We start from the raw sequence: 26,597 nt of genomic DNA, 5'->3' as shown, positions 1-26,597 counted from the left end.
AACTGTCTAACACAAAAATTGTATAAATAATGCTGAGAATACTAATAAACCAACCAATAAAACAATACATAAACCCAGGATACATAAAACCATTCAAAGTTTCAAATGTAAAAAAAAAAAAGAGATCCTATCAAGATTTGGCGGGCCCCCCTGTAGTAACTCTGAGGACCCCCCAGGGGTCCCAGACCCCCTGTGGAAGATCCCTGGTATTTGCTATTACTCATTTTTGTTTTCAGAGCCCATCTACAACAACTTTTATGCTTCAACTATGATCACATTGTTCTGGAGCAGGAGCAGTGCGATTACTGAGATAGGCTCAAGGGTCTGTCTGGGGGTCCCAGATCCCAACCAAAAGTCAGAAAAGTTATTCTGGCTGCTTTAAACATGTAATAAATGAACTCAGGATGTTTTAAAACCTACAAAACAACTCTATTATGAAAATCGGACATTAACTGGCTGGCATACTGTCCTGGGAGGTCCCGAAATAGATAACCCCCAGAAAGGGGGTGGGGGTCCGGAACATTTTACACCCATCATTTACTCATTCAATTTCTTGACCCAGAAAACATAGGATTGACATGTTTAATTAAGTTTCTAGGTTGTCTAGAAGCCAAGATAGCACAAATTATGTATTTTATGTCGGCCATTTTGAACGTCTAAAATGGCGGCTTTGCAGGTGTCTGTGCAAATGCCAACAAAGATTTTTGGATTCCCCATGCTCTGAAGATTCCAAAAATGTATAGTTTTACAAATCCCCAAAAAAATCCAACGAATAAACATGTCTTAACATAGTGGACCTGACTATACTGTATCCTTGTATTTGTTTAAAACAAGTTTCAATTGAACACAGCTGCACAACAGAACAAACACCATTCAAACACATACAGCAGTTTGAGGAGTCAAGCATGGAAGGGCGGCTGAGTGAACACAAGGGATTCATTACCATAGCAACAGGCCCTGCCACAAAGTTTAATCTATCTTCTCGGAGCAGAGGACTGAGGAAATGCATTTTTTATTTACAAAAACAGCCCCCTCCCTTTACCACTGCAGTGCTCCAAGTGTAACTGGAAAGGGGCTGTGAATATTTTACAAATTTGCAGTGGACGCCGAAGTTAGCTGCTTTTTTTTTTGCATATTAATGAGGGAGCTGGCTGCCAGGGACATGCTGGCCATTGGGAAAAGCGGGACAACTCCCTAACGGCCGGTTCAGGCCGGCCATTAGGAAAAGAAATTACATAAAATGTCGGCCTTCGTTCCATTTTGGGGGCTGGGTGGCCAACAAAGTAAATCATCACTGTTGGGCAGAAACCTCGTATCTCCAAGTTTAAAATTTGTAGATTTCGCAAAGCCCTGCTTCATCATACAAGGCCATTGCACAAAAATGCCTCGCGGTGCGAAGCGTTGTGTGCTTGTAGATCGGCTGTTTTCACTAGTTTACATTATTTTTAAAATGATAAATACAAAACAAACGGTTTTGGACATACAAGGTTTCCACCCGACAACGACGAAATATAACAAATTGGCCCACTGGCTTGTCACTTGTCATGATCTGAAATGGCAAATCTTTGAGTAGCAGCAGCGCTATAGAGAGAGATCTCTCTCTATAGCGCACAATGAGGGCCTCTACAACTCTTTTTCCCGGGCTGAATCAGGGGCCCAGCATCTCCCTGCTGGCTGCTGTATTGCAAGATGTGTTTGATGTAATATGCTCCCTCAGGGCAGCTACAGCTATGCTTACTCGACAACACATTTTTGGTTTGAAGCCAGCTTTATACCAGAAATGTCTCATGTGCTCCTTAGAACTTATGCATAACACACGGCTCATATAGATTTTTTTGGAAACCCTGCAAGGGAGAACCGGTAAGATTAACCACTTTTTGCTTAAGTTGCCCTGGAAGCAAGAAAAAGTAAAATCAAAACATCTAGACATATTTCAGGATGTCTTCTATCCTTTGAAATGAGTTAGCATCTATGACAAAGGGCCAGAAAAAAATGACTTATTAAAAAAAAAGTGGTCAAGTGGCTCAACTTGCCCCAGGTTAGGGACTAAGTTGATCCAATTTAAGGGGTTATTTGACCCACATGTAACATGTAACACCTGTGTAATAGACTTGCAAAGACCACTACCATATAAGGCATTAATCCTGGACTAGTGAATGGGTAAGGTTCGACTCTCGGAGGATTAAATGAGTAAATAATTGAGACCACACCAGTATATATCAATATAAAGAAGCTAGCTTGTATTATAGAAATAGAAATAGGGAATGGTACCAAAAAACACATAAACAACAGACATAGACAACACTAATGAGCTCAATAACAGTTGTATTAACTTGTAGTCACCACGTGGCATCAAATGAAACCAAAATATTGTCTCAGGTTAAACCCTTTGAATATTACCCTATTTGGCCAATGATCTGCGGGTGCACCCTGGTAAGTATCTTTTAGTTACCTTTTTAACTGTAGATACCTATTTATCTTTTTAACTCCTATTTATCTTTTAATTGTAAATATAATTTTAAACTGTATGGTAAGTATTTTAAATTATGAATTATCAATCCATGAACTCTTATACCCAATACAGCATTACATGAATTCACAATTAACTCTTTTAGTGCTAAAACCAAATATTTTCGGTTCTTTTTTTCATTCCAATACTATTTTTTTTTTGCTATTTTACTTACCCCGAGCTGCTAGTAGCGACGTGGGTGGTCCTGGCTCGTCCATCGCCTTCCAACGAGCCATGTTACATGTTGCAACGATGTATTCCATTGAAAATGGTTTAGAATAAAGTTTAGAGCCCCCCCCCCCCAAAAAAAAAACGCTATTTTTGCAAGACGTATTAACGTTTACACAAACCGAAGATTTTCGGTTCCTTTAATAAAATGAATTAAATAATCGGAGGCCTCAACGAAGCCCCGGTCTAGCCCTGGATCCAAGCCGCCTACCAAGCTCTCTTTCCACCGGCCCGTAATCGGGTAACGTCGCCGAAACGTGCCGCCCAAAACAATACAAAGTCCCATCTTTAGAGGTCATTTTCTCTTAACTGTGTTCCTAGTGCATCAGAAAAAAAAATGTTTGTGGCTGAATAGCTTCAGATCGGTCTTCTAAAAAATAAAACAGTCGATTGCTAACTGTTAGCTCTCTCGGCCTCCATTTCACGTTCATAACACTGTATGCGGAAAAAACACAAGCCACTTCTTCGTGGTTAACCGGATGTTACTATGAAGCCTTATGGAGGAATGGCTGGCACTCTAGCGGCCACTTGCGGCCCCTGGCAGTCATCGTGTTAATCTTCACATCAAATAAACAACATACATCAACTCCCAAGGCAGTAAACCCAATATGTACTGTACCATAGAGGTGTGTGTACTGTATGTGTTTGAGTCCACTGAGTCAAACTGCACTGTGTGTGAAGTGTAGTGTAAAGGGAGGTGTATGGTGCAGAGTTCAGCTCTGTGTTAGATCAGTTCAGTTCTACTGTATGAGTTCAGTTCTGTGTATGTTCAGTTCTGTCCTACCACTCTGGCAGAACTACAGAATCAGTCAGTCTCCAAGGGAAAAAACAAAAAGATCCTCTTCGCATGCCTTCCGTCAAAACCTGGGTTGGAAGCTCGCCACCCTTGGTAGACCTAGTCATCCAGACATTCTTATCCAGGCACAAAACCTTACCTGTATGCAAGCATACAGGACCACATGAAAAACTAAAATTAGCATCTCCTCAAAACAGGTGTCTTTCATTTAACAAATAAAATACAGTCTCTTTTTACAACCATTCTTGTGAAAATAATATAATACAATACAATATTCTCATCATGAAAATAAAATAATATGCATTGTATTAAAGTTCTTTCTCACCAATGGCATCCAAATAGAATCCTCCTCTAACCACCAGGACTGGTGATGCAGACAGAGGGCAAACCCAGCACACACTAGAAATGAAGATGAAAATAAAAGCTCACTCAGCAGCCTATTTTATCAAAGGCCAAACATGTGCAAAAACAAAATAAAAGCAGCACACAGCCATCTACATCGATGAAATAAAATAATCAAGTTCCATTAACAGTGCAAACTGTATCCCATGTAGTCAACCAGGTAGATTAGCTTGGAACAGTAAGCTATGCTACTAGCCAAACATTTGGGCTAACATATAACCCCCCGGCTCCACCAAGCGCGTCGAGCGTCGCGTCAACGTCAACGTTGGGAACGCTCCCGTTTTAATCAATGAAGGGAGCTCCACTGCCGACGGTAACGTCAACGCCGGACGCTCCGGTGCCGGCGTCCAAACTCAAAAATTGCCCCGGTTCAATTTTTTGACGGCGTCCACAACGTCCAGTCATGTATAAATTATGATTAAATGTAATTGCATTGCATATTAAATGTATATACCGTAACCGTACGTGCCTTTCTGCTGTTGGATATCCATTCACGTCATTCACAAGGGTGACTAGATGTCCCAAAATTCCTCGCATATTTTTTTATGTAATTACAGTGGTCTTCCCACTTGATATAGGCTAATCACAAGTTCACAACAGGCAACAACTTTCTCAATTCTTCCTCCTAAAAACAGGCCAGCAGTGAGTGACTGAGTCTGATTTTAGGCTATAGGCTACATTATCGTGGCTGCGCTGGACTGGTGTACCGAAAATAGCCAATCTACAAGCTCAGACACAGTCACAACAGCATGATGACAGATTCATGCACTCGACATGTTGTGAGCTTGTATATCTGCTATTTTTTTACGGCACTTTACTACAGTTGATAATGCGAATATCCTATGATCTTTGATTGAAATATCAACACATTCACGTTCAGTGGAGCCAGTCGGACGGCAACGTGTCTGCGTCAATGACGCCGTCAAGACACAGAGCAACGCGACGCAGCCAGTGGAGCCCTGGGGTAAGGCATAGTGCTGGACTTCAAAGGCTTTGCCAATTAGCTGCTAACCACTGCATGGCTGTTTAGCTGTAGCCAACAAAGTTTGTAGCAACTCACCAAAGTAATTGCAACTGAACACTCAGCCCTCTCTGGAACGCTGAGGTGATGGCAAGGTGTGTGTATGTGCTGTCTGAGTGGCTTCTATATTTATATCTGGTCAGTTTATCAGTAAATTGAGCTCTGTCACTCAGTGTCTCTCTCTCTCCTGTAATGCAGGCAAAGAGGCAGTCTTTAAATATATGGAATCGCCACTAGATGGCGCAGCTGTAGCGCTGCCGCCATCTTGGAATGATGGCTCTGCTCTTAAATTAATCAAAACAATTAAATTGGGTGTGAATAACGTTTTCCAAAGTTGTCTTGATCACCCAACAAAGTGAAAATCACCATTGATATTACATATTATCATAGACTGTTAAACAGATCAATAGAGGCATAGAATAGTATTTTTTCAGTTATAAGAAATAGTAATAATTTGGTATGAATAATACATTTCGGATTGTTCTAATTGGTCTAATGTTCATTTATTTTATCTGTTTGACATTAGTCTGGCTTTTTTTCTTTCATTTTTTTCCTTTCATTTCTTTTCTTATGGTTATTTAAAGCCTAAAAATGGCATTGTTCCAAAGGTTCATTGTTCCGAAGGTTCATTAGTCCGAATTTACCGAATACTATGCCTAACCCTAACCCTAACCTCAGTAACCCTAACTAAATTCGGACTAATGAACCTTCGGACTAATGAACCTTCAGACTAATTAAATAAAATGTGTTATTCAGAACCTTTTAATATTTGCAATTATTAATATAATATTAATATTAATATAAACGTATTGTGTATTCATCAAAATGAAAGATCATTCAGCATAATTTGAGTTTCAAAGACCTAATAAAAAATATGAATGGTGATTCACATATTCAATTTACCCCAAGGCATTTGGTTCATCTTGCCCCACGTCCACCTTTTTGATAAAACCTGGCTAGCTTAATGCTTCAGGCTGATAGTTAGCTCAATGGCGTCAGTTCAGCAAAAGCTAGGGTATGGCAAAGATGGGAGCCCTCATAGAAAAGAGGCATTATATTTTGTATAATACGGTTCTATTGTGAAAATAGCAGATCTACATGCTCACAACGCCTCGCAGCGGCTATTTTCACAATGTCTGAAAAAGAGTTTTGTCAGTTTTTACACAGGTTTCTACAGTTTCTTGGGGTGAATATGGCAGCCTGTAATGGTTTTTCAAGTGCAGCTAAACTTAGCATGTTAGCAAACGTGACACAATTAACAATAATGCATTGCACCTGTGCAGCTGACCTGCGGAACCTGGGAATATACCATTTTGTCAAGATGGGGAGAATACAAGTGTGGAGAATATAATTAATACATTGTTAAAGTGACCATTTTGTTACATTTTGCATTTATAGTTATTTTAATAACCAGCACAGATAGACAAAGATACATTCATGGATTTATATTTAAAATTAACTTTTATTTTCCTCCCTGGACCCAGGGTATGGCAGCTGCATACCCCTGCCATACCCAATTGACGCCCCTGATTTAGCTAAATGATTCACATAGTTTTATACATTGGAACATCACCAATAGGCATGATATATAAGTTTAGACCTGGGTACATTTGCTTTAACATAAAAATCATTATACCATAAAAGTAAAAAATGTACTTCGACCAGCAAAAAACCTTTGTGTCCACCCAGGTGGAAATGATAGTTGTGTTCTTATTTTAAGGTCAAATGACAACTCGTGTATAGTTTTAAAGATAAAGGGTGGTTCATCTTACCCACAGGTTCTTACCCCGTTCTCCCTATTCACATTATTCCTGGCCCTCTCTATGGAGAATGCCATCTTCTTTTACAGAGGGTAAAACATCTTTTCACTTCCTCCCAAGTAAGGAAGTGACAGCACAATGATCAGTGTATTTTGGATTCATGTCAATTTGTATTTTCATATATTTAACCACTTGAACCATCAATATTTAATAAAGTTGACCTTTCACTCTGTACTTTGTCTGCTCTTTTTCACCTCTACACCAAACCTCTTTGCCGAAAATAGCCGATCTACAAGCTCACAACGTCTCACAGAGCGAGGCGTTGTGAGCTTGTAGATCTGCTATTTTTGGCTAAAATTCTCTGAATATGGACGCTATAGGGTTCAAGTGGTTAATGTAAAAAAGGAGAAAAAAAAGGTTTCTATCACACAAAGATTTGGAGGACCCCCTGTGGTAACTCTGAGGACCCCCTAGGGGTCCCGGACCCCCTGTTGGAGAACTATAGGGTTCAAATGGTTAAAGCTTAATCCTTGGCACAGAAAAAATGTTAAACTCTTTTGAGTTAGTTAACACTGAGAATTGTACAGCAGGGTGTGCATTTCTCCTGCATTATTTAAAAGTCTCCGGGCGGGACGCTTGGCTCTATTATTCAGCGATATAGGGTCAGTGACGTGACGCCCCAAAAAATGTGTTTTTAAAAAAACTTTAAAATGCAGGCATAAAAGTTATTTACTTTTGTTCTACTCACTCTCAACCTTATGGAAATACATTTTGTTTTTAGATATTTTATTGGAATCAGACTTTATTCAGCAGTTTGTTGTACTTGTGCCTAAAATCGTCATATGGTGTGACATGAAAATAATTGTTTATAAAATGAAAATGGAGTACATCTTTCTTAAGTTACTCACTTTATCAAAGTCCTTTATCATAACTAACCAGTGATCCACTATAGTTTTTTGAAAATTAATTATATCTGTATATTTTTGTCATAATCGACACTCTGTGTGAGGCCCATGTTCATGATCTTACAACATATTTTAAATGTATTCTGTCAAAACTTTCTCTAAAATTACACAAATATTTGTGACTCTTCCTGATAATATTCTCTATGTAATCCATAAACATTTTTTTGGTTTAATCATTAATAAAGGTATGATTTTTCACTATTTGGAATGTCACACCAAATTATTTAGTGTCACACCGTATGATCATATCTTCATGTGTCAAAGCAAACTGTGTTTTAACCTACCTATTAGTGAGTACTGAACTTTACTGATTGATTAAACAATTACCCAGGATAACATGGCCTTAATATTTCTGAACAGGATATTATTGTAGGGCTTTAACATGGGATAAGAAAGAATTGTAGTAGTAGATGGATGATGAGGATGTGCACAGGAATGCTACGCACACCTAAGTCTTCTGCCGGCCCACGGCAGAAGGATCCTAAAGAGACAATAAGGCGCATAGCCACACTTGGAGCCAAGGCAACATTTTATTAACACCAATTAGTGGAAACAGAACTCAGCATTCAGGTAAATTGCTTTTTTCCGAAGTCTCCTGAACTTGAACACAGCATTTTGTGTTGAGCAAATGTAATTAGGAATCATGACATTACACCACATCTCCACTAGCTATAGAGTGCTGGGTTGCGCAACTCCAAAAATAGCTGATCTACAAGCTCTCGCAGCACAACGTGTTGAGAGCTTGTAGATCAGCTATTTTTGCTAGTTTTGTCTCGGGTCCTACCTTAACACTGTCCACTGTCCAGTCCAGTGAGTGAAAGTACAAAAGTATTAGATCAGATTAGATTATACATTTAGACTGTATTGTACATCAGCCAGTCGTATTTGGTGAGGGTAGCAAACCGGCTGCCTTTGTTGCGGTTCTGCTATGCCACAGACAACCTCCTGCTCTTCGTAGAAAATGCAGTCTCGCCCCTTTGGCTCCTCTCTCCTTGCTGGGTCATTGTTTAGTTTCTCCCTGTACTTTCTCGTTCTCTCAGCACTTGTCATTTTCCAGCTGACAAAAGAAAATGGAATGTATAGTTTAAGACAAAGAGAAAATATTGTTTAGATTGAAACAATATGTTAAGGTTTCTGTGAAGGGGTTTCTGCTTTGTCTGATGAATTTGAAGTATCACTGAATGAAGCTAAATTACATTTTATGTAGAAATGTTTAAAACAAATGTTTAAATGTACAAAAGAAACATGGAACTTTGTTATTTATTGTTATATCTGTAGTTAAATACAGTATAAATCATATGGTGTGACAATCAAGTCATATGGCGTGACAAGCAGATGTCACACCATTATGATTAAGTGTCACACCATATTACGTTTTTCTGCATTTAGGTTTACCTTGAGGCTACTATGTACACATTAGCATGCTAACAGCATGCTAGCTATAACAAAGCAACCTAGATCTACATGGAAATATGACCAAAACTTCAAATAACTTAAGCTTTTTTTAATGAAAAGGTGTCACACCAACAGACATCCAAAGTGGTGAGTTTGTCAAAGTTTCAACAAGATGGCATTTCATGAAAATGTTAAAATCATAACTCACCTCAGACACCTGTCTTGCAGTTGTGCTGGGAGTGCTGAATAGCCTTACAGAAGAAGGACCTCTCTAGCCAATAGGTGTCCAAATAATTGCCTGTTTAATTTGTCCAAACTAGTGTCACACCAAATGATTTTGGTTTGGGGGACAAAATGTTTTTGATCAGAAATGACTGAAAACATTATGCTTTGACTTTGAAAAGATATAGGCTCACAAATAGACATTTTTTTAGCCTAAATTCATTTTCAAATGATTTTTAGCAATTCTTTTTCTTAGTTTTATTCAAGTTCCCACTTTGAGAAACAAGGTCAGGACAGTCACACCATATGAGTTTTGCCATGTTTGGTTGAACATTCTGAAGAAATGAGGAATGAAATGCTTTAATCTTGAGTAAGTTCACATAAAGCTTAATGTCCTGCACAATATTCAGAAGGTTTTTGACAAATATATTTTTTATTTATACATGTTTGACACCGAGGACAGCGAAAACGTTACGTCACGTCACCCACCCTATAATAACTCACCAAAAGTAATAACACACACACACACACTCAATGCACTCGTGATGCGGGTCAGGTAGTGTGATCTTAACCCATTTAGGCCTAAAATTATTGGATGCTTTAACTATTAAAAAATAGCAGATATACAAGCTCACAGCGCGGCACCGAGTGCCGCGCTGCGAGCTTGTAGATCTGCTATTTTTGAAAAGTTGTGAAAATGTGTGAAAATCTTTGAATATATGTCTTTTTTAAGCGAACGTTTGTAACTAAAATTTTGCTTCTGGGTGGTCCCTGGAACTAAATATTTTGAGATGGGGGTCCGTGGCCAAATACATATCATTTTGGGGGTCCTTCACATGAAAAGGTTTGAGATAGTAGTGTCTCAAGAACAGACTAACTGAGCTCCAGTTAAGTGAAAAGGACCTTTTCTTTGACGATGGCTGGCCAAATTGCTGACATATAGAAACATAGGTTTTTCCAAAAAATCTTAGGATTCATAAGACACTTATAGAATCGGGTCAAAATTCAAATATTCACGATTTTTCAAAAATAGCAGATCTACAAGCTCGCAGTGCGGCACTCGGTGCCGCGCTGTGAGCTTGTATATCTGCTATTTTTCAATAGTTAAAGTATAAAATAATGATACACTATATAGTGTACCCGTTCTGAATGGGTTTTAACTATTCAGCAGCCGAGGGACATGCGGAGCCCTGCCTGTTTGTGATGCTGGCACTGCACTGTGCTGCCGATGCCATTAGCCTTGTCTGTCATGGTCGCACACAGTGGTGGGAGAAGTACTTCGATTCTTTTTATTTTATTTGAGCAAAAGCAGCAAAAGTAAAATCTCACAGCATGTTGCACTTTATGAGCTTATAGAATAGCCGAGGTATAGGGTTTAAAGCAGGGGTTCCCAAACTTTTTTTGTCTCAGGGCACCCCATAAATATTTGTTTTAATTCGAGGCACCCCTACATTATAATTTTCACTCCCAGCACCTTATATTTATATGTTGTCGGGTGGAAACCTTGTATGTCCAAAACCGTTCGTTTTGTATTTATCATCTAAAACATTTACTAAACTAGTGAAAACAGACGATCTTGTGCGCTTGTAGATCGGCTGTTTTCACTAGTTTTGTGCGACAGTCTTGTATGATGAAGCAGGGCTTTGCTTTACCAAAAGACGTACACATTTAAAACTTGGAAATACAAGGTTTCTGCCCGACAGTGATGATATCTTAATGATTATGTTGTGTGGAAAACGTTGAGATAATAGCCATTTTGGTTAGAACTGACTGTAAATAACTTTGTACTTCATGTTTAAAATGATACTAAATATTTTTGCAAGTGTCTAAATAAATTCCAAATATTATCAAATGATCTCGCGGCACCCCTGGACTGCTGTCGCGGCACCCCAGGGTGCCCCGTCACCCACTTTGAAAACCCCTGGTTTAAAGGACTGCTTCGCTCATTTTCAACCTATCTTCATGTAACTCCTCAAGTTACTATATCGATTTTAAATCATTGAATCGAGCAAAATGTCTATGTCTAAAATAACATACAGTATGAAGTAAGTGTTTTGATTTTTTCAAAACAGCTGAGCTGGGCTCCATTATAGCATATTGTATAGACCAGAGGTCTTCAGCAGGGGGTCCGGGACCCCTAGGGGGTTCTCAGAGTTACTACAGGGGGTCCTCCAAATCTTTGTGAAACTTGAAACTTCTTTTCTCCTTTTTCATATTAGTTAACCACTTGAACCCTAGTCAAGTGTCCATATTCTGAGAACTTTAGCCAAAAATAGCAGATCTACAAGCTCACAACACCTCGCAGCAGAGCTTGTAGATCGGCTATTTTCTGCAAAAATAGAGGGGGAAAAAGAGCAGACAAAGTAAAGAGTGAAAGGTCCAGTTTATTAAGTATTGACGGTTCAAGTGGTTAAATATCTGAAAACACAAATTGACATGAATCCAAAATACACTGATGATTGTGCTGTCAAAAATGAAACTAAATCTATGACCAGGTTGTGGGGGTCCCTGCTTCATCTCTCTCTCAACTAAGGGGTCCTTAGCCTGAACACGTTGAAGACCCCTGATATAGACTGCATGGCTGGTCATTTTTGTCAACCATTAACTGAAGCCTAACCCACATAAACCCTAGCATCCCTATTAGTGAGGGAGCCGTGGAGGTGAACGTGGATTCGTCGGTTAAAGTTTTTTTCTCAAAACTGATTCTCGTTGAGAAAAAACAGCCGGTGGAGCTTTACTATGGAGCGAATTTAGTGCCAATATACCTTGTGCGTGTTTTAAAAATATTCACACGCGTGTGCATGTTTTGTGCACCGCAAAATAAATACTACACGTGTTTTAAAAATATTCACACGTATTTAAAAAAAAATCACACGTGTGTGCATGTTTTGTGCACCGCAGAATAAAATTCACACATATTTTTTGCAATTCACAGTATTTTACAAATCTCATATTTCTACAAATCTCAAACTGTGGATCACAAAATAAAAACACAAGGTGCAAATCTTTTCTGTGGATCAAAAATGAAAACACAAGTTGCAAATCTTTTCTGTGGATCACAAAATAAAAACACAAGTTGCAAATCTTTCTGTGGATTTAAAATACAAGTTGTGAATTACTGATACAGACCTGTGGATCTGAAAGACACAGCTGTGGATTTACAAAACACGGATCAACAGACCTGTGGAGACACAAAACTTTTGTGCACTTGTGTGGACCAATGGCTGTGGACCTCCAAAACACAGATATTTTTGGCACTGTTCTACTAGGTGAAATGTGAGAATCATTGGCTCGTGTATTGACCAATCACGTGAGGCCATGCCCCCAGGGTTGGCATGGCAACCAAGGGTTGCCATGTTCTCTAAAAAGAGAGTTATCCGGGCCTTACAATCTATAAATGTAGCTATACATGAATATATCCATACATATCTTGTCTTAAAACAATCAGCTAATGACATATTGACTAATCCATCATTTTGTATTATTATTTTATTTTATTATTTGATGTTATGTTCTTATTATTATTATTACATAATTTGTTAATATGTGTGTGTCGGCGTTGACATGAGACCTGCAAACCGGATCAACCGGGTCGGTTGGTCAGGTCGGTTGGTTGGTCAGTTTGTGTAATTAGTTTAATAATGTAATTAGTGTAATAGTGTACTAGTGTAATAGTGTAATTAGTGTAATAGTGTAATAGTGTAATTAGTGTAATTAGTGTAATAGTGTAAGTGTAATTAGTGTAATAGTGTACTAGTGTAATTAGTGTAATAGTGTACTAGTGTAATTAGTGTAATAGTGTACTAGTGTAATTAGTGTAATTAGTGTAATAGTGTACTAGTGTAATTAGTGTAATAGTGTACTAGTGTAATTAGTGTACTAGTGTAATTAGTGTAATAGGGTAATAAGTGTAATAATGTAATAGTGTAATTAGTGTAATTAGTGTAATAGTGTACTAGTGTAATTAGTGTAATTAGTGTAATAGTGTAATAGTGTAATTAGTGTAATTAGTGTAATAGTGTAATTAGTGTAATTAGTGTAATAGTGTAATAGTGTAATTAGTGTAATTAGTGTAATAGTGTAATAGTGTAATTAGTGTAATAGTGTACTAGTGTAATTAGTGTAATAGTGTACTAGTGTAATTAGTGTACTAGTGTAATTATTGTACTAGTGTAATTAGTGTACTAGTGTAATAGTGTACGAATGTAATTAGTGTAATATGGTAATAAGTGTAATAATGTAATAGTGTAATTAGTGTAATAGTGTAATTAGTGTAATAGTGTAATAGTTTACTAGTGTAATTAGTGTACTAGTGTAATTAGTGTAATAGTGTAATTAGTGTACTAGTGTAATAGTGTACTAATGTAATTAGTGTAATAGTGTACTAGTGTAATTAGTGTAATAGTGTACTAGTGTACTAGTGTACTAGTGTAATTAGTGTAATAGTGTAATTAGTGTAATAATGTAATAGTGTACTAGTGTAATTAGTGTAATACTGTACTAGTGTAAGTAGTGTAATAGTGTAATTAGTGTAATTAGTGTAATAGTGTACTAGTGCAATTAGTGTAATAGTGTACTAGTGTAATTAGTGTACTAGTGTAATCAGTGTAATAGGGTAATAAGTGTAATAATGTAATAGTGTAATTAGTGTACTAGTGTAATTTGTGTAATAGTGTAATTAGTGTAATAATGTAAAAGTGTACTAGTGTAATTAGTGTAATACTGTACTAGTGTAAGTAGTGTAATAGTGTAATTAGTGTAATTAGTGTAATAGTGTACTAGTGTAATTAGTGTACTAGTGTAATCAGTGTAATAGGGTAATAAGTGTAATAATGTAATAGTGTAATTAGTGTACTAGTGTAATTAGTGTAATAGTGTAATAGTGTACTAGTGTAATTAGTGTAATAGTGTAATTAGTGTAATAGTGTAATAGTGTAATAGTGTACTAGTGTAATAGTGTAATTAGTGTAATAGTGTACTAGTGTACTAGTGTAATTAGTGTACTAGTGTAATTAGTGTACTAGTGTAATAGTGTACTAGTGTAATTAGTGTAATACTGTACTAGTGTAAATAGTGTAATAGTGTAATTAGTGTAATTAGTGTAATAGTGTACTAGTGTAATTAGTGTAATAGTGTACTAGTGTAATTAGTGTACTAGTGTAATCAGTGTAATAGGGTAATAAGTGTAATAATGTAATAGTGTAATTAGTGTACTAGTGTAATTAGTGTAATAGTGTAATTAGTATAATTAGTGTAATAGTGTACTAGTGTAATTAGTGTAATAGTGTACTAGTGTAATTAGTGTACTAGTGTAATCAGTGTAATAGGGTAATAAGTGTAATAATGTAATAGTGTAATTAGTGTACTAGTGTAATTAGTGTAATAGTGTAATAGTGTACAAGTGTAATTAGTGTAATAGTGTAATTAGTGTAATAGTGTAATAGTGTAATAGTGTACTAGTGTAATAGTGTAATTAGTGTATTTAGTGTAATAGTGTACTAGTGTACTAGTGTAATTAGTGTACTAGTGTAATAGTGTAATTAGTGTACTAGTGTAATTGTGTAATATTAGTGTAAACGTGTAAAAGTGCAATAAGTGTAATAAGTTTAATAGTTTTATAGGGCTATAAGTGTAATAGTGTAATAAGTCTAATAGGCACCGGGAGAAAAGAGTTTGATGCATTGGCACGTTGTGGACCTCCTTTGAGTTAATATTGATGACATCAGGGTTCTCCATACAGTATATGGGCATAATAGCGACAAGGACGGATTTAATTTGCAAGTGTGACTCACGTCACGTCAACCACACAATATGTCCATATATGGGCCTTCCCAGATATGGGCTTAATATTGATGACATCAGGGGCCATATATGGAGTGTGACATGAGGCGTGGCGGACGAACGGACGGACATGATCTGCAGATTTTCAAACTAAATGCAACCTACAGTCGCAATAATTGCGTGATTTGCATCGTGGCGTATAAACATATGTGTCCCAGGCTGGTGAAACCGTCCTAATGTCGCCAATTTTAAAACGGCAGAAAAGTGAGAAAATGAAGTCAAAGTCGTTTTTTGTATTTTTCGTTTTTTTCAAATTCTCACAAGTTCGAATTTATAACAAGGGTTTCGTGTCAAAAGATAGTTGTTTTAAGGTATGACAATGGCTAGTTTTATTTGTTAAACTAGGCTGCTTTTGGAAGAAACTGTACGTGGTTTTTGGGGGAGGAGAGAGAGCGCTCTGAAAAGTAATTGTCTCGTATTTCACGCTTTGAGCACCGCCCATACAGTGACAAGGACAAAGGACCGGCTGACAAAATGAGCGATATAAACTTTATTTCAACAAGCTGCTTCGATTTTCTTCCACGCTTATGAAGTAAACAGATGAGAGACCGGCATAGGACCTTTACTTTTTGGATATAATGTTCACAAAAGGCAAGAAGCGTTCGAGAACCGGGGCTTTATGTTATACTACAGACTTTTGGCCGAGCTGCGTTAGCTTCACGCTAACGCTGGCTGTTTATTATGAGAAGCAGTGGCTAACGGCTAACGTTAGCTAGCGCTGAAGGCATCGTATACACAACACAACTGGAATTGTTGCTCTTCTACAAGCTCACAACGCGAGGAGTTTAAGTCTGTCAGAACCATCAGATTATCGTTCTGACTGAAGTTACACAAACACTGATTATGCTACATTTGGCACAATTAGCCCGACCAATTTAGATAGGGCTCGAGTTACGGTGTTGCGCACGTAATACATTCACTTCAACCTGGTGTGGAGCAGTTAAACCTATTTGCTACGTACGTCTACAAAAACGTTCATATTTCAAAGATAAAGTGCTTACTGAAGTCTCACAGATGTCACAGTATGGTACGCTCAAGCAGAATTACCCGTATCTTTCGTATTGTTTAATAAACAGCATTTTAATCCGATCAGATGCCATTTTCTGTTGTTTTTCAGCCATGCGACCCCATCGGTTGCGAGGTGTACTGCACTTAGATACATTAATACCTTTTTAAGGAAACGCCGACCGATCGGATTAAAATGCTCCTCGTTAAATAATACGATCATTACGGGACATTCTGCTGGAGCGTACCCTATGGTGACATCTGTGAGACTTCAGTAAGCACTTTATCTTTGAAATATGAACGTTTTTGTAGACGTACGTAGCAAATAGGTTTAACTGCTCCACACCAGGTTGAAGTGAATTCACGGTTGGCGCAGCGTAGCGTCTTTACATTTAGCCCAATAATGCTAAATCACAATAACTAAAGTTTAAAACATACATGAACCACTTTAGCCCTATGTTATACCAAGGCTATTTGAAAATAGCCAATCTACAAGCTCACAACGCATTGCGGTGCGACGCGTTGTGAGTTTGTAGATCTGCTATTTTCAAACATTTTTGTACTTTTACTTTTGGTACTTTAAGTACATTTGGATACCAATACTTTTGTACTTTTACTCAAGTACATTTTTTAATTCTGGACTTTTACTTGTAACAGAGTGATTCTACATTGCAGTATTGATACTTTTACTTAATTATAAAATGTAGGTACTTTTGTAATACACTATTTTAGTGAAAAATAAAAACTACAAAAAGAAGAAAATGACAGGATGAGCATATAAGGAGGGGAGGAGGTAGAAAAGACCACTGGCCACTATTTCTGACATGGCTGCAAGCACTATAGCACAATACCACAGGTCTACTACTAAATAGTAGTTTGAAATAATTGTAGTGGAATAAAAGTAAATTTGAAGTTGACAGCTATACCACTGTGGGTGTGGTTTGACTTGGGGGGGAGTGATTTGGGGGGGGGGGGGGGGGGGGGGGGTAAGTACCTATTGTCCCTCCCATTGTCACACCCACTTCTGGCTACCTAGAGGTGTAAAAATGTTCCTTGCATTGAAATGGCTTTTTAAGCACTTTGGGTTTTATGGTGCAACAAGTTTAAAATGCCCATAACTTCTTCAAATATGCTCCAATTCCAACAAATGATACATCATATGAAAGCTTAGATTCTGTACTTGGATAACCTGTACAAAAAAGAAAAATGACCAATGCAGACATAAGGAACAAAGTACCAGACCTAGTCACATATGTAACTGCATAAGCCAGAACTTGCTAACGCTCTGAACCAAGGCTAATGTTGTTGTTCTCATAGACACTGAGGACGATGTGCAGTGCAACAGGGCTGTCACTTAAGACGTCCATGAGGGCGTGCTTTCTGTACATTCAAGGGGTGCAGCCTCCAGACCAAGTTCGGTGGCATTTGAAAGCAAGCACCTGTGACCATTGTCAATAAAGATCTCAAAACCATGAAGATCGGTGAACAAATGCTATTGGCCGGAGACTCCCGGAGATTCTCTGGCTAGTGTATCCTGCCCTTCTGCTCCGATGATTTACACTTTTACATTATTAACTATTACACTATTACACTATTTACATTATTAATCTAATTACACTATTGCACTAATTACACTATTACACTATTACACTAATTACACTATTACATTATTAAAATAATTACACTTTTGCAATAATTACACTATTACTTTATTACACTTTTACACTAATTACACTAGTACACTATTACACTAATTACACTAGTACACTATTACACTAATTACACTAGTACATTAATTACACTAGTACACTAGTACACTAATTACACTAGTACACAAGTACACTAATTACACTAGTACACTAGTACAATAATTACACTATTACACTAATTACACTAATTACACTATTACATTATTAAAATAATTACACTTTTGCAATAATTACACTATTACTTTATTACACTATTACACTAATTACACTAGTACACTATTACACTAATTACACTAGTACACTATTACACTAATTACACTAGTACATTAATTACACTAGTACACTAGTACACTAATTACACTAGTACACAAGTACACTAATTACACTAGTACACTAGTACAATAATTACACTATTACACTAATTACACTATTACACTAATTACACTATTACACTAATTACACTAGTACACTAGTACACTACTTACACTAGTACACTATTACACCAATTACACTAATTACACTATTACACTAATTACACTATTACACTATTACACTAATTACACTAGTACAGTATTACACTAATTACACTAATTACACTATTACACAAATTACACAAATTACACTAGTACAGTATTACACTAATTACACTAGTACATTATTACACTATTACACTAATTACACTAGTACACTATTACACTAATTACATTAGTACACTATTACACTAGTACACTAATTACACTATTACACTAATTACACTAGTACACTAATTACACTAGTAAACTATTACACTATTACACTAATTACACTATTACACTAATTACACTATTACATTATTACACTTATTACCATTACACTAATTACATTAGTACACTATTACACTAGTACACTAATTACACTAGTACAATAATTACACTAGTACAATAATTACACTAGTACACTATTACACTAATTACACTAGTACACTATTACACTAATTACACTATTACACTATTACACTAATTACACTATTACACTATTACACTAATTACACTAATTACACTATTACACTATTACACTAATTACACTAATTACACTAGTACACTATTACACTAATTACACTAGTACACTAATTACACTATTACATTATTACACTTATTACCCTATTACACTAATTACACTAGTACACTAATTACACTAGTACACTATTACACTAATTACACTAGTACACTATTACACTAATTACACCAATTACACTAGTACACTATTACACTAATTACACTAGTACACTATTACACTAATTACACTAATTACCCTAGTACACTATTACACTAATTACACTAATTACCATTACACTAATTACACTAATTACACTATTACACTATTACACTAATTACACTATTACACTAGTACACTATTACACTAATTACATTATTAAACTAATTACACAAACTGACCAACCAACTGACCTGACCAACCGACCCGGTTGATCCGGTTTGCAGGTCTCATGTCAACGCCGACACACACATATTAACAAATATATGTAATAATAATAATAAGAACATAACATCAAATAATAAAATAAAATAATAATACAAAATGATGGATTAGTCAATACGCCATTAGCTGATTGTTTTAAGACAAGATATGTATGGATATATTCATGTATAGCTACATTTATAGATTGTAAGGCCCGGATAACTCTCTTTTTAGAGAACATGGCAACCCTTGGTTGCCATGCCAACCCTGGGGGCATGGCCTCACGTGATTGGTCAATACACAAGCCAATGATTCTCACATTTCACCTAGTAGAACAGTGCCAAAAATATCTGTGTTTTGGAGGTCCACAGCCATTGGTCCACACAAGTGCACAAAAGTTTTGTGTCTCCACAGGTCTGTTGATCCGTGTTTTGTAAATCCACAGCTGTGTCTTTCAGATCCACAGGTCTGTATCAGTAATTCACAACTTGTATTTTAAATCCACAGAAAGATTTGCAACTTGTGTTTTTATTTTGTGATCCACAGAAAAGATTTGCAACTTGTGTTTTCATTTTTGATTCACAGAAAAGATTTGCAACTTGTGTTTTTATTTTGTGATCCACAGTTTGAGATTTGTAGAAATATGAGATTTGTAAAATACTGTGAATTGCAAAAAATATGTGTGATTTTGCGGTGCACAAAACATGCACACACGTGTGATTTTTTTTTAAATACGTGTGAATATTTTTAAAACACGTGTGAGTATTTATTTTGCGGTGCACAAAACATGCACACGCGTGTGAATATTTTTAAAACACGCACAAGGTATATTGGCACTAAATTCGCTCCATACTTTTCATAGTAACTGCGACCTGACGGTCGCAATGTTTACCAACTCTCCTTCATTTAGCTGGAGACCACCTGGAACCCCCTCAAGGACCACTGGTGGTCCCCGGTTGAGAACCACAGTGCTAAATGATTGGCCCTGTGGGGATTTCCCCCGGCCCCTGGGCACCCTCTTAAGGATTCAAGAGGGTGCCCAGTGATATCAATGGCCATTTTTAGTTATCAATCCCTTAATGCCCAAACCACTACAAAAAACACCCAAAATTGCGTTTTATGGCATTTCATGCAAAATACTTGATCTAAATGCATAAAGTTCGCTTTCAGTGTTTATCCATGAAAGTGAATATGTACAGTGCATTAGATCTAATATTTATGCATTTATCTAACTATTAAACAACCTGATGGTCGCTTATCTCCCGATTAGGGAGTGCTACTGGTAGATCTTTAACTGTTGAGTGTGTACGTACACACACACACACACACACACACACACACACACACACACACACACACACACACACACACACACCTATTTGTTGTATATTTTGTTCATTAATGATGGTGTTTCTTTGAGGGATGTATTTTACCTTGCTCTATCTACACCGTGTAGAATTCTGCAATGTCTAAGTCTTTAACTTTCTGACTCTGAAGATACATATTAACATGACTCCTCAACTAAGGGTCCTTGGCCTGGATCATTGATCAAGACCCCTGTTTTAGAGTGTTAGCAGTATTTGAAAGAAATGTACAATAAATAATACCCTGTTGATTGGTAAAATAGAAGTAGATTCATTAGTTCTAAAATAAAGACATCCAATGCACCATCCAATGCACTCTAATGGCGGGGGGGGGGGGGGGGGGGGGTGAAAAGTTAAAGGCCTTTATTATTAAACAAGGCTATTTCAAATTGAAAATGTGAAAGACACGTAAAAAAAAGTTGGTTTACAAAAACATCAAGAGATCATTTGAGGTCACAACAGTCTGCAGTGTCTCCACCTACAGCAAGCCTAAATCCAGCATTGAGGCGTTGTGTGAAAGTGGTGTGGACTGTGTGGATGAGAGTCATGGAGTCAGACACTGTAGTAGGACAGCACACCTGCACTGTGATCCAGGTACACTCCTACTCTGGAGGACGTCACACCACCTGCTGGGGGTGGGAGTTTAGTTTCAATGCCTCTGTGTCTGAAAGCATAACCTCCATTATTGCGTCACAGCAAGGACCAGGAATTGTCGCATATAGTTGTCAAGTCCCCACAGTTTTTAGCTCCAAATGACAGAGAACAACTCAGGATTTCAACTCATTCAACTTCTTTATTTTCCAACTTTTCAGTTTAATGTTGGCTTCTTTGTTGAGAGTTGATGATCATCAGGTTGTAAACCTTCGAACACACAGAAACATAAAGAAAGGTTAACAACATTGTAATTCAACAAATAAAGCATCTCTTCTAACTCACTATTTTTAAACAATGATTCAAAGTTCAAATTCAAAGAAAGCATCTTCAAATAATTAAGCTTTTAAACGGTAAGTATTAAAAAGGTAAGTATTTAAGATAATTAAACAATTAAACTTTTAAACAGCAAGTATTTAAAGGCAAGTAATTTATTTAAAGTTGTACCATGTAACTTTTTTTATAAAACAAATCTTAAAATTGTCCTAACTGTTAAATCGCTAAAGTTTTAGAACACCCACTCCGTTATTTTCAGCTTCTGAAGCCTTCTCTTTATATGTTTTCTTCTTAGCAGTGACAGGGGCGGGATTTCGCGCCAAAATGACGTAATCTGCATCATCTGTATACGTTGTGTATACGTTGCCCAATCACATCGCCGATCATGCACACATGGTACACTACCGGCCAATCACAGCTTATCTGCTCTGGTCTCCAGGAAGCGCCTCCGCTTGGCTACAGTGTTTACCATGGTGAAGGATTTTAACCTCTTAATCCACAAATCCTGGACAGAAAATTACGTTCTACCATGCGTTCTACCCCTCCACGGATTACTATCGGTCGCGGTGGTTTGCTGGCGCCGCTCCGGTGGTCCGCGGCGGTGGTCCGCGACGACTCCGGCCGAAAAACGGCCGAAAAAAGCAATACCGCTACTGACCACTAGTTGAGCAACTTACACAGTATAGCTTTAAAGGTTTTAAAGGTAAGTAAAGTATTTAAAGGTAAGTCATTTAAGGTAAGCAACTGAGTATTTAAATGTTTTACTTTTTAGACATTAAATCAATTAAATGTTTTCAGGCAAATGTTTTCAAACATTAAGGTCTGTGACAGAGCAGCCTCTGTCACTTTAATAATGTTCACAAATATACTTTCATTCATTCTATGCTGTATTGTATATTTGTTTTCCTATACTTAGCATGTAGATTCAGTCCCAAAGAAGGTGCACATTCTGTTGTGACTGGAATTTAATGTTGTGTTTATCTGTTCATCAGATGCTGTATGGGGATGCTGCTTGAAGCTGTATATTGCCTTGAGGCCTAACTGTGCTGAATAATAGAGTACAAGTAATAGATTACTGTTGAAGTGTTGATTGCTACTTGGGAGCATCTGGGGTAGATTGCTCCTGCACTGGGGTTGGTTAATTTGATCCAGAGGGTGGAGCCTTGTGTCTATATAACTGAGCTGAGCTCAGTTGAGTGGGGGCTGCTGAGGGGAGAGGCTGACAGACACCTAGTCTCTGTTGAAGTTAAGTTCTGTTGTTTTTGAGTTGCTGTATGTTTTGAGTTAAAGTTTGTTTCTGTTGTCCGGGCCTGGATTTAATAAACATTGTTATTTTACCTGCAAATCTGCCTCATGTCCATTAATGACATTTTTATGGGTTTTCACTGACTTTTAAGCCTCTCAACAATCCCACTTGGTAACAATTGGTGGCAGTGGTGGGATTGTGACGCTTCCAACTGTCAGTTGAAAAACACCCAAAATGTCTGGACGAGGGCGTGGCCGACTTATACCTACTCGCAAAACACCTGGGCCGATGGCAGAAAGTGGCAAGGAGCAAGTGGAGGAGCCAGAGGAGGAGCCAGTGGAGGAGCCGGTAGCTGATTCGGATGTGGGAGGGGCCTCAGGGCTGATTGTTGGAGCCCAAGCAGTGCCGGGCCAGCCGGTGGAGCCAGCGCCAGAGGTTGAACCACCTTCCATAAGGCCAAAGATACCAGCTGCTGTGCCGTGGACAACCCATGGCACAGCTAAGTTAAGTACTCCTCCTCAACCTTCACAAGAGCCTGTTCTTCTTGACCAACAGTTTATGAATGAAATGAGGGATTTCATGTATAGGCAACAGAAGTGAAAAAAAGTTGTTTGATGGACTTGAAGATCTGAAACGTGTTGTGTATGAAAAAAAACCCAACCGGTTGACTGATGACCCCGCCAGTCACCAGAGTTTGGCCGGACACCACGTTCCGTGGGCCGGCCATTTAGGCCAACAGAAAAGCTATGACCGAATCAGTAGAAGGTTTTATTGGCCTAGACTCTACCAGGATGTTCAAGAGTACTGTAGAACATGTACAGAGTGTCAAAAAGTAGCACCAATTCGCAAATCAGATCGTGGACCTTTGCAGCCTTTACCCATAATTGGCACACCATTTGAGCGTATTGGTATGGACATAATTGGACCGCTGGTTACCAGTAGTTCAGGGCATCGATTTGCCCTTGTAATCTGTGATTATGCTACCAGATACCCAGAAGTGTATCCTTTACGCTCCATCCAAGTCAAACATGTGGTCCGGTGTCTGATAGATCTGATTTCAAGAGTTGGTGTTATGTCTGAGATTTTGACTGACCAAGGTACTAATTTCATGTCAAAGGTGATGAAATTGTTGTATGCACAGTTGGGCATCAAAGGCATTAGAACTACCCCGTTTCATCCAGAGACTGATGGCTTGGTTGAAAATTTTAACGGCTGTCTTAAACGCATGCTAAAGAAGTTTGTGGATGAAACGGGTAGAGATTGGGATAAGTGGATTCCTTTTCTCCTTTTTGCATACAGAGAGGTTCCACAAGCCTCAACTGGTTTTTCCCCTTTTGAGTTGGTTTATGGCAGGCAGGTTAGGGGGCCCCTGGACATGCTCAGAGAGAGTTGGGTGGCTGGAGAGCCAGCACAGTGCAGTATTGTCTCCTACATCCTCCAAATGCGAGACAAACTGGACCAGATGAGACACCTGGCCCAAGAAAACCTGAGGGAGGCCCAAACCAAGCAAAAGGTGTGGTATGACAAACATGCTAGAGAGAGAGACCTGAAACCTGGGCAAAAAGTACTTTTACTGCTTCCTTCTGGTACCAGCAAGTTACTTGCAAAATGGCAGGGCCCTTATGTGGTTTCTAGAAAAGTTGGACCAGTAACTTATGAGATCTTGTGCCCAGAAAGGAGACGCCAGAGGCAGATTTTGCATGTTAACCTGCTGAAAGAGTTCAAGGAGAGAGTTCCAACCATAGCAGCAAAACCAGTGATGATGGTGCGGGTGGCTGAGGATGGAGATGATGAGTCTGAAATGGAGCCAGTTCGACCTCAAGAGGGTGCCCTTGAGCCTCCTGCCCATCTGAGTGAAGAGCAACAACAACAGCTGGCCCAGGTACAGATGTCATTCCCTCCCCTCTTCCAAGACAGACCAGGTCACACCGATGTTATCAGCCATGACATCATTCTGAAGGCTCCTACACCAATCCGGCAAAGGCCCTATCGTGTTCCTGAGAGAATGGTGGAGTCATTGAGGAAAGAGGTAGCCACCATGTTGGAAATGGATGTGATAGAGCCTTCAAAAAGTGAGTGGTCAAGTCCTGTGCTTTTGGTTCCTAAGAAAGATGGAAGTGTTAGATTTTGCACAGACTTTCGTAAATTGAACAGTGTTTCCTGTTTTGACTCCTATCCAATGCCCAGAATCGATGAACTGCTTGAAAGGTTAGGAAAAGCTAAATACATGACCACATTAGACCTTTGTAAGGGATATTGGCAGGTCCCACTTACCCCTGCATGTAGACCATATACAGCCTTCCGTACAGCTACTGGCTTGTATCAGTACACAGTGATGCCTTTTGGTCTGCATGGGGCACCGGCTACATTTCAAAGGCTCATGGACATTGTTTTAGCCGATTGTGGACAATATTCAGCAGCTTATCTTGATGATGTTATCATTTACAGTGAGTCATGGCAAGAACATCTCTGTCACCTTGAGCAGGTCCTCCAGAAGCTGCAGAAGGCCGGGTTAACCATTAACCAAAAGAAATGCTCATGGGCACAGGAGGAGGTGAAGTACCTGGGGTACCGCATTGGGCATGGCCAAATTAAGCCACTGGTGGAGAAGTTGGAGGCCATACAACGTATACCGAGACCACAAACCAAGAGGCAAGTTCGTTCACTACTAGGCTTAATTGGCTGGTATAGAAGATTTGTGCCTCATTTTGCCACATTGGCAACACCAATTACTAATCTCACAAAGAAGAGTACTTCCTCACATCTTCAGTGGACTGAAGAGTGTGAGGAGGCCTTTAAAAAGTTGAAAGAACTGTTATGTCAAGATCCTGTCCTGATGAGTCCTGATTTCAATAATGAGTTTCTTGTCCAAGTGGATGCCTCTGATGTTGGCTTAGGTGCTGTGCTAGCCCAAGGAGAGCCTGGAGAGGAGAGGCCCATTCTGTTCCTGAGCAGGAAACTCTTCGACAGAGAGAGAAAGTACTCTGTTATTGAGAAGGAGGGTCTCGCCATAAAGTGGGCAGTGGATTCTCTTAGGTATTATCTGCTTGGACGGGAGTTCAGACTTCAAACTGACCATCGGGCCCTGAAGTGGATGCAGTCCATGCAGAGTCAAAACGCCCGAATACTGCGCTGGTGTCTGGCTCTTCAGCCATACAAGTTTACTATTGAGTACTGTCCAGGTGGGAGAAACATAATAGCTGACTATTTGTCACGTGTGCCAGGTATGCACAACCCAGAAGGAGAGGGGGAAGGAAATGTGACAGAGCAGCCTCTGTCACTTTAATAATGTTCACAAATATACTTTCATTCATTCTATGCTGTATTGTATATTTGTTTTCCTATACTTAGCATGTAGATTCAGTCCCAAAGAAGGTGCACATTCTGTTGTGACTGGAATTTAATGTTGTGTTTATCTGTTCATCAGATGCTGTATGGGGATGCTGCTTGAAGCTGTCTATTGCCTTGAGGCCTAACTGTGCTGAATAATAGAGTACAAGTAATAGATTACTGTTGAAGTGTTGATTGCTACTTGGGAGCATCTGGGGTAGATTGCTCCTGCACTGGGGTTGGTTAATTTGATCCAGAGGGTGGAGCCTTGTGTCTATATAACTGAGCTGAGCTCAGTTGAGTGGGGGCTGCTGAGGGGAGAGGCTGACAGACACCTAGTCTCTGTTGAAGTTAAGTTCTGTTGTTTTTGAGTTGCTGTATGTTTTGAGTTAAAGTTTGTTTCTGTTGTCCGGGCCTGGATT

At 38.5% G+C, this 26,597-nt stretch overlaps 1 protein-coding gene across 1 annotated transcript in view; it reads left to right on the top strand.

The window, feature by feature from the left end:
- LOC308280569 (uncharacterized protein) overlaps positions 1-26,328 on the top strand; it is a 166,095-nt gene extending 139,767 nt beyond the window's left edge. Inside the window, exon 2 of the mRNA XM_080720894.1 lies at positions 26,273-26,328. Within this exon, the coding sequence (XP_080577020.1) occupies positions 26,273-26,296 (24 nt within the window). The 3' untranslated portion in view covers positions 26,297-26,328. The remainder of the gene's footprint in view (positions 1-26,272) is intronic.
- Positions 26,329-26,597: the final 269 nt, after the last annotated feature.

The sequence above is a fragment of the Nannobrachium achirus genome, assembly GCF_963921795.1.
Source record: "Nannobrachium achirus genome assembly, chromosome: 24".
NCBI lineage: Eukaryota > Metazoa > Chordata > Actinopteri > Myctophiformes > Myctophidae > Nannobrachium > Nannobrachium achirus.
The sequence above is the reverse complement of the archived record's forward strand: the minus strand, read 5'-3'. Positions and strand labels throughout refer to the sequence as shown.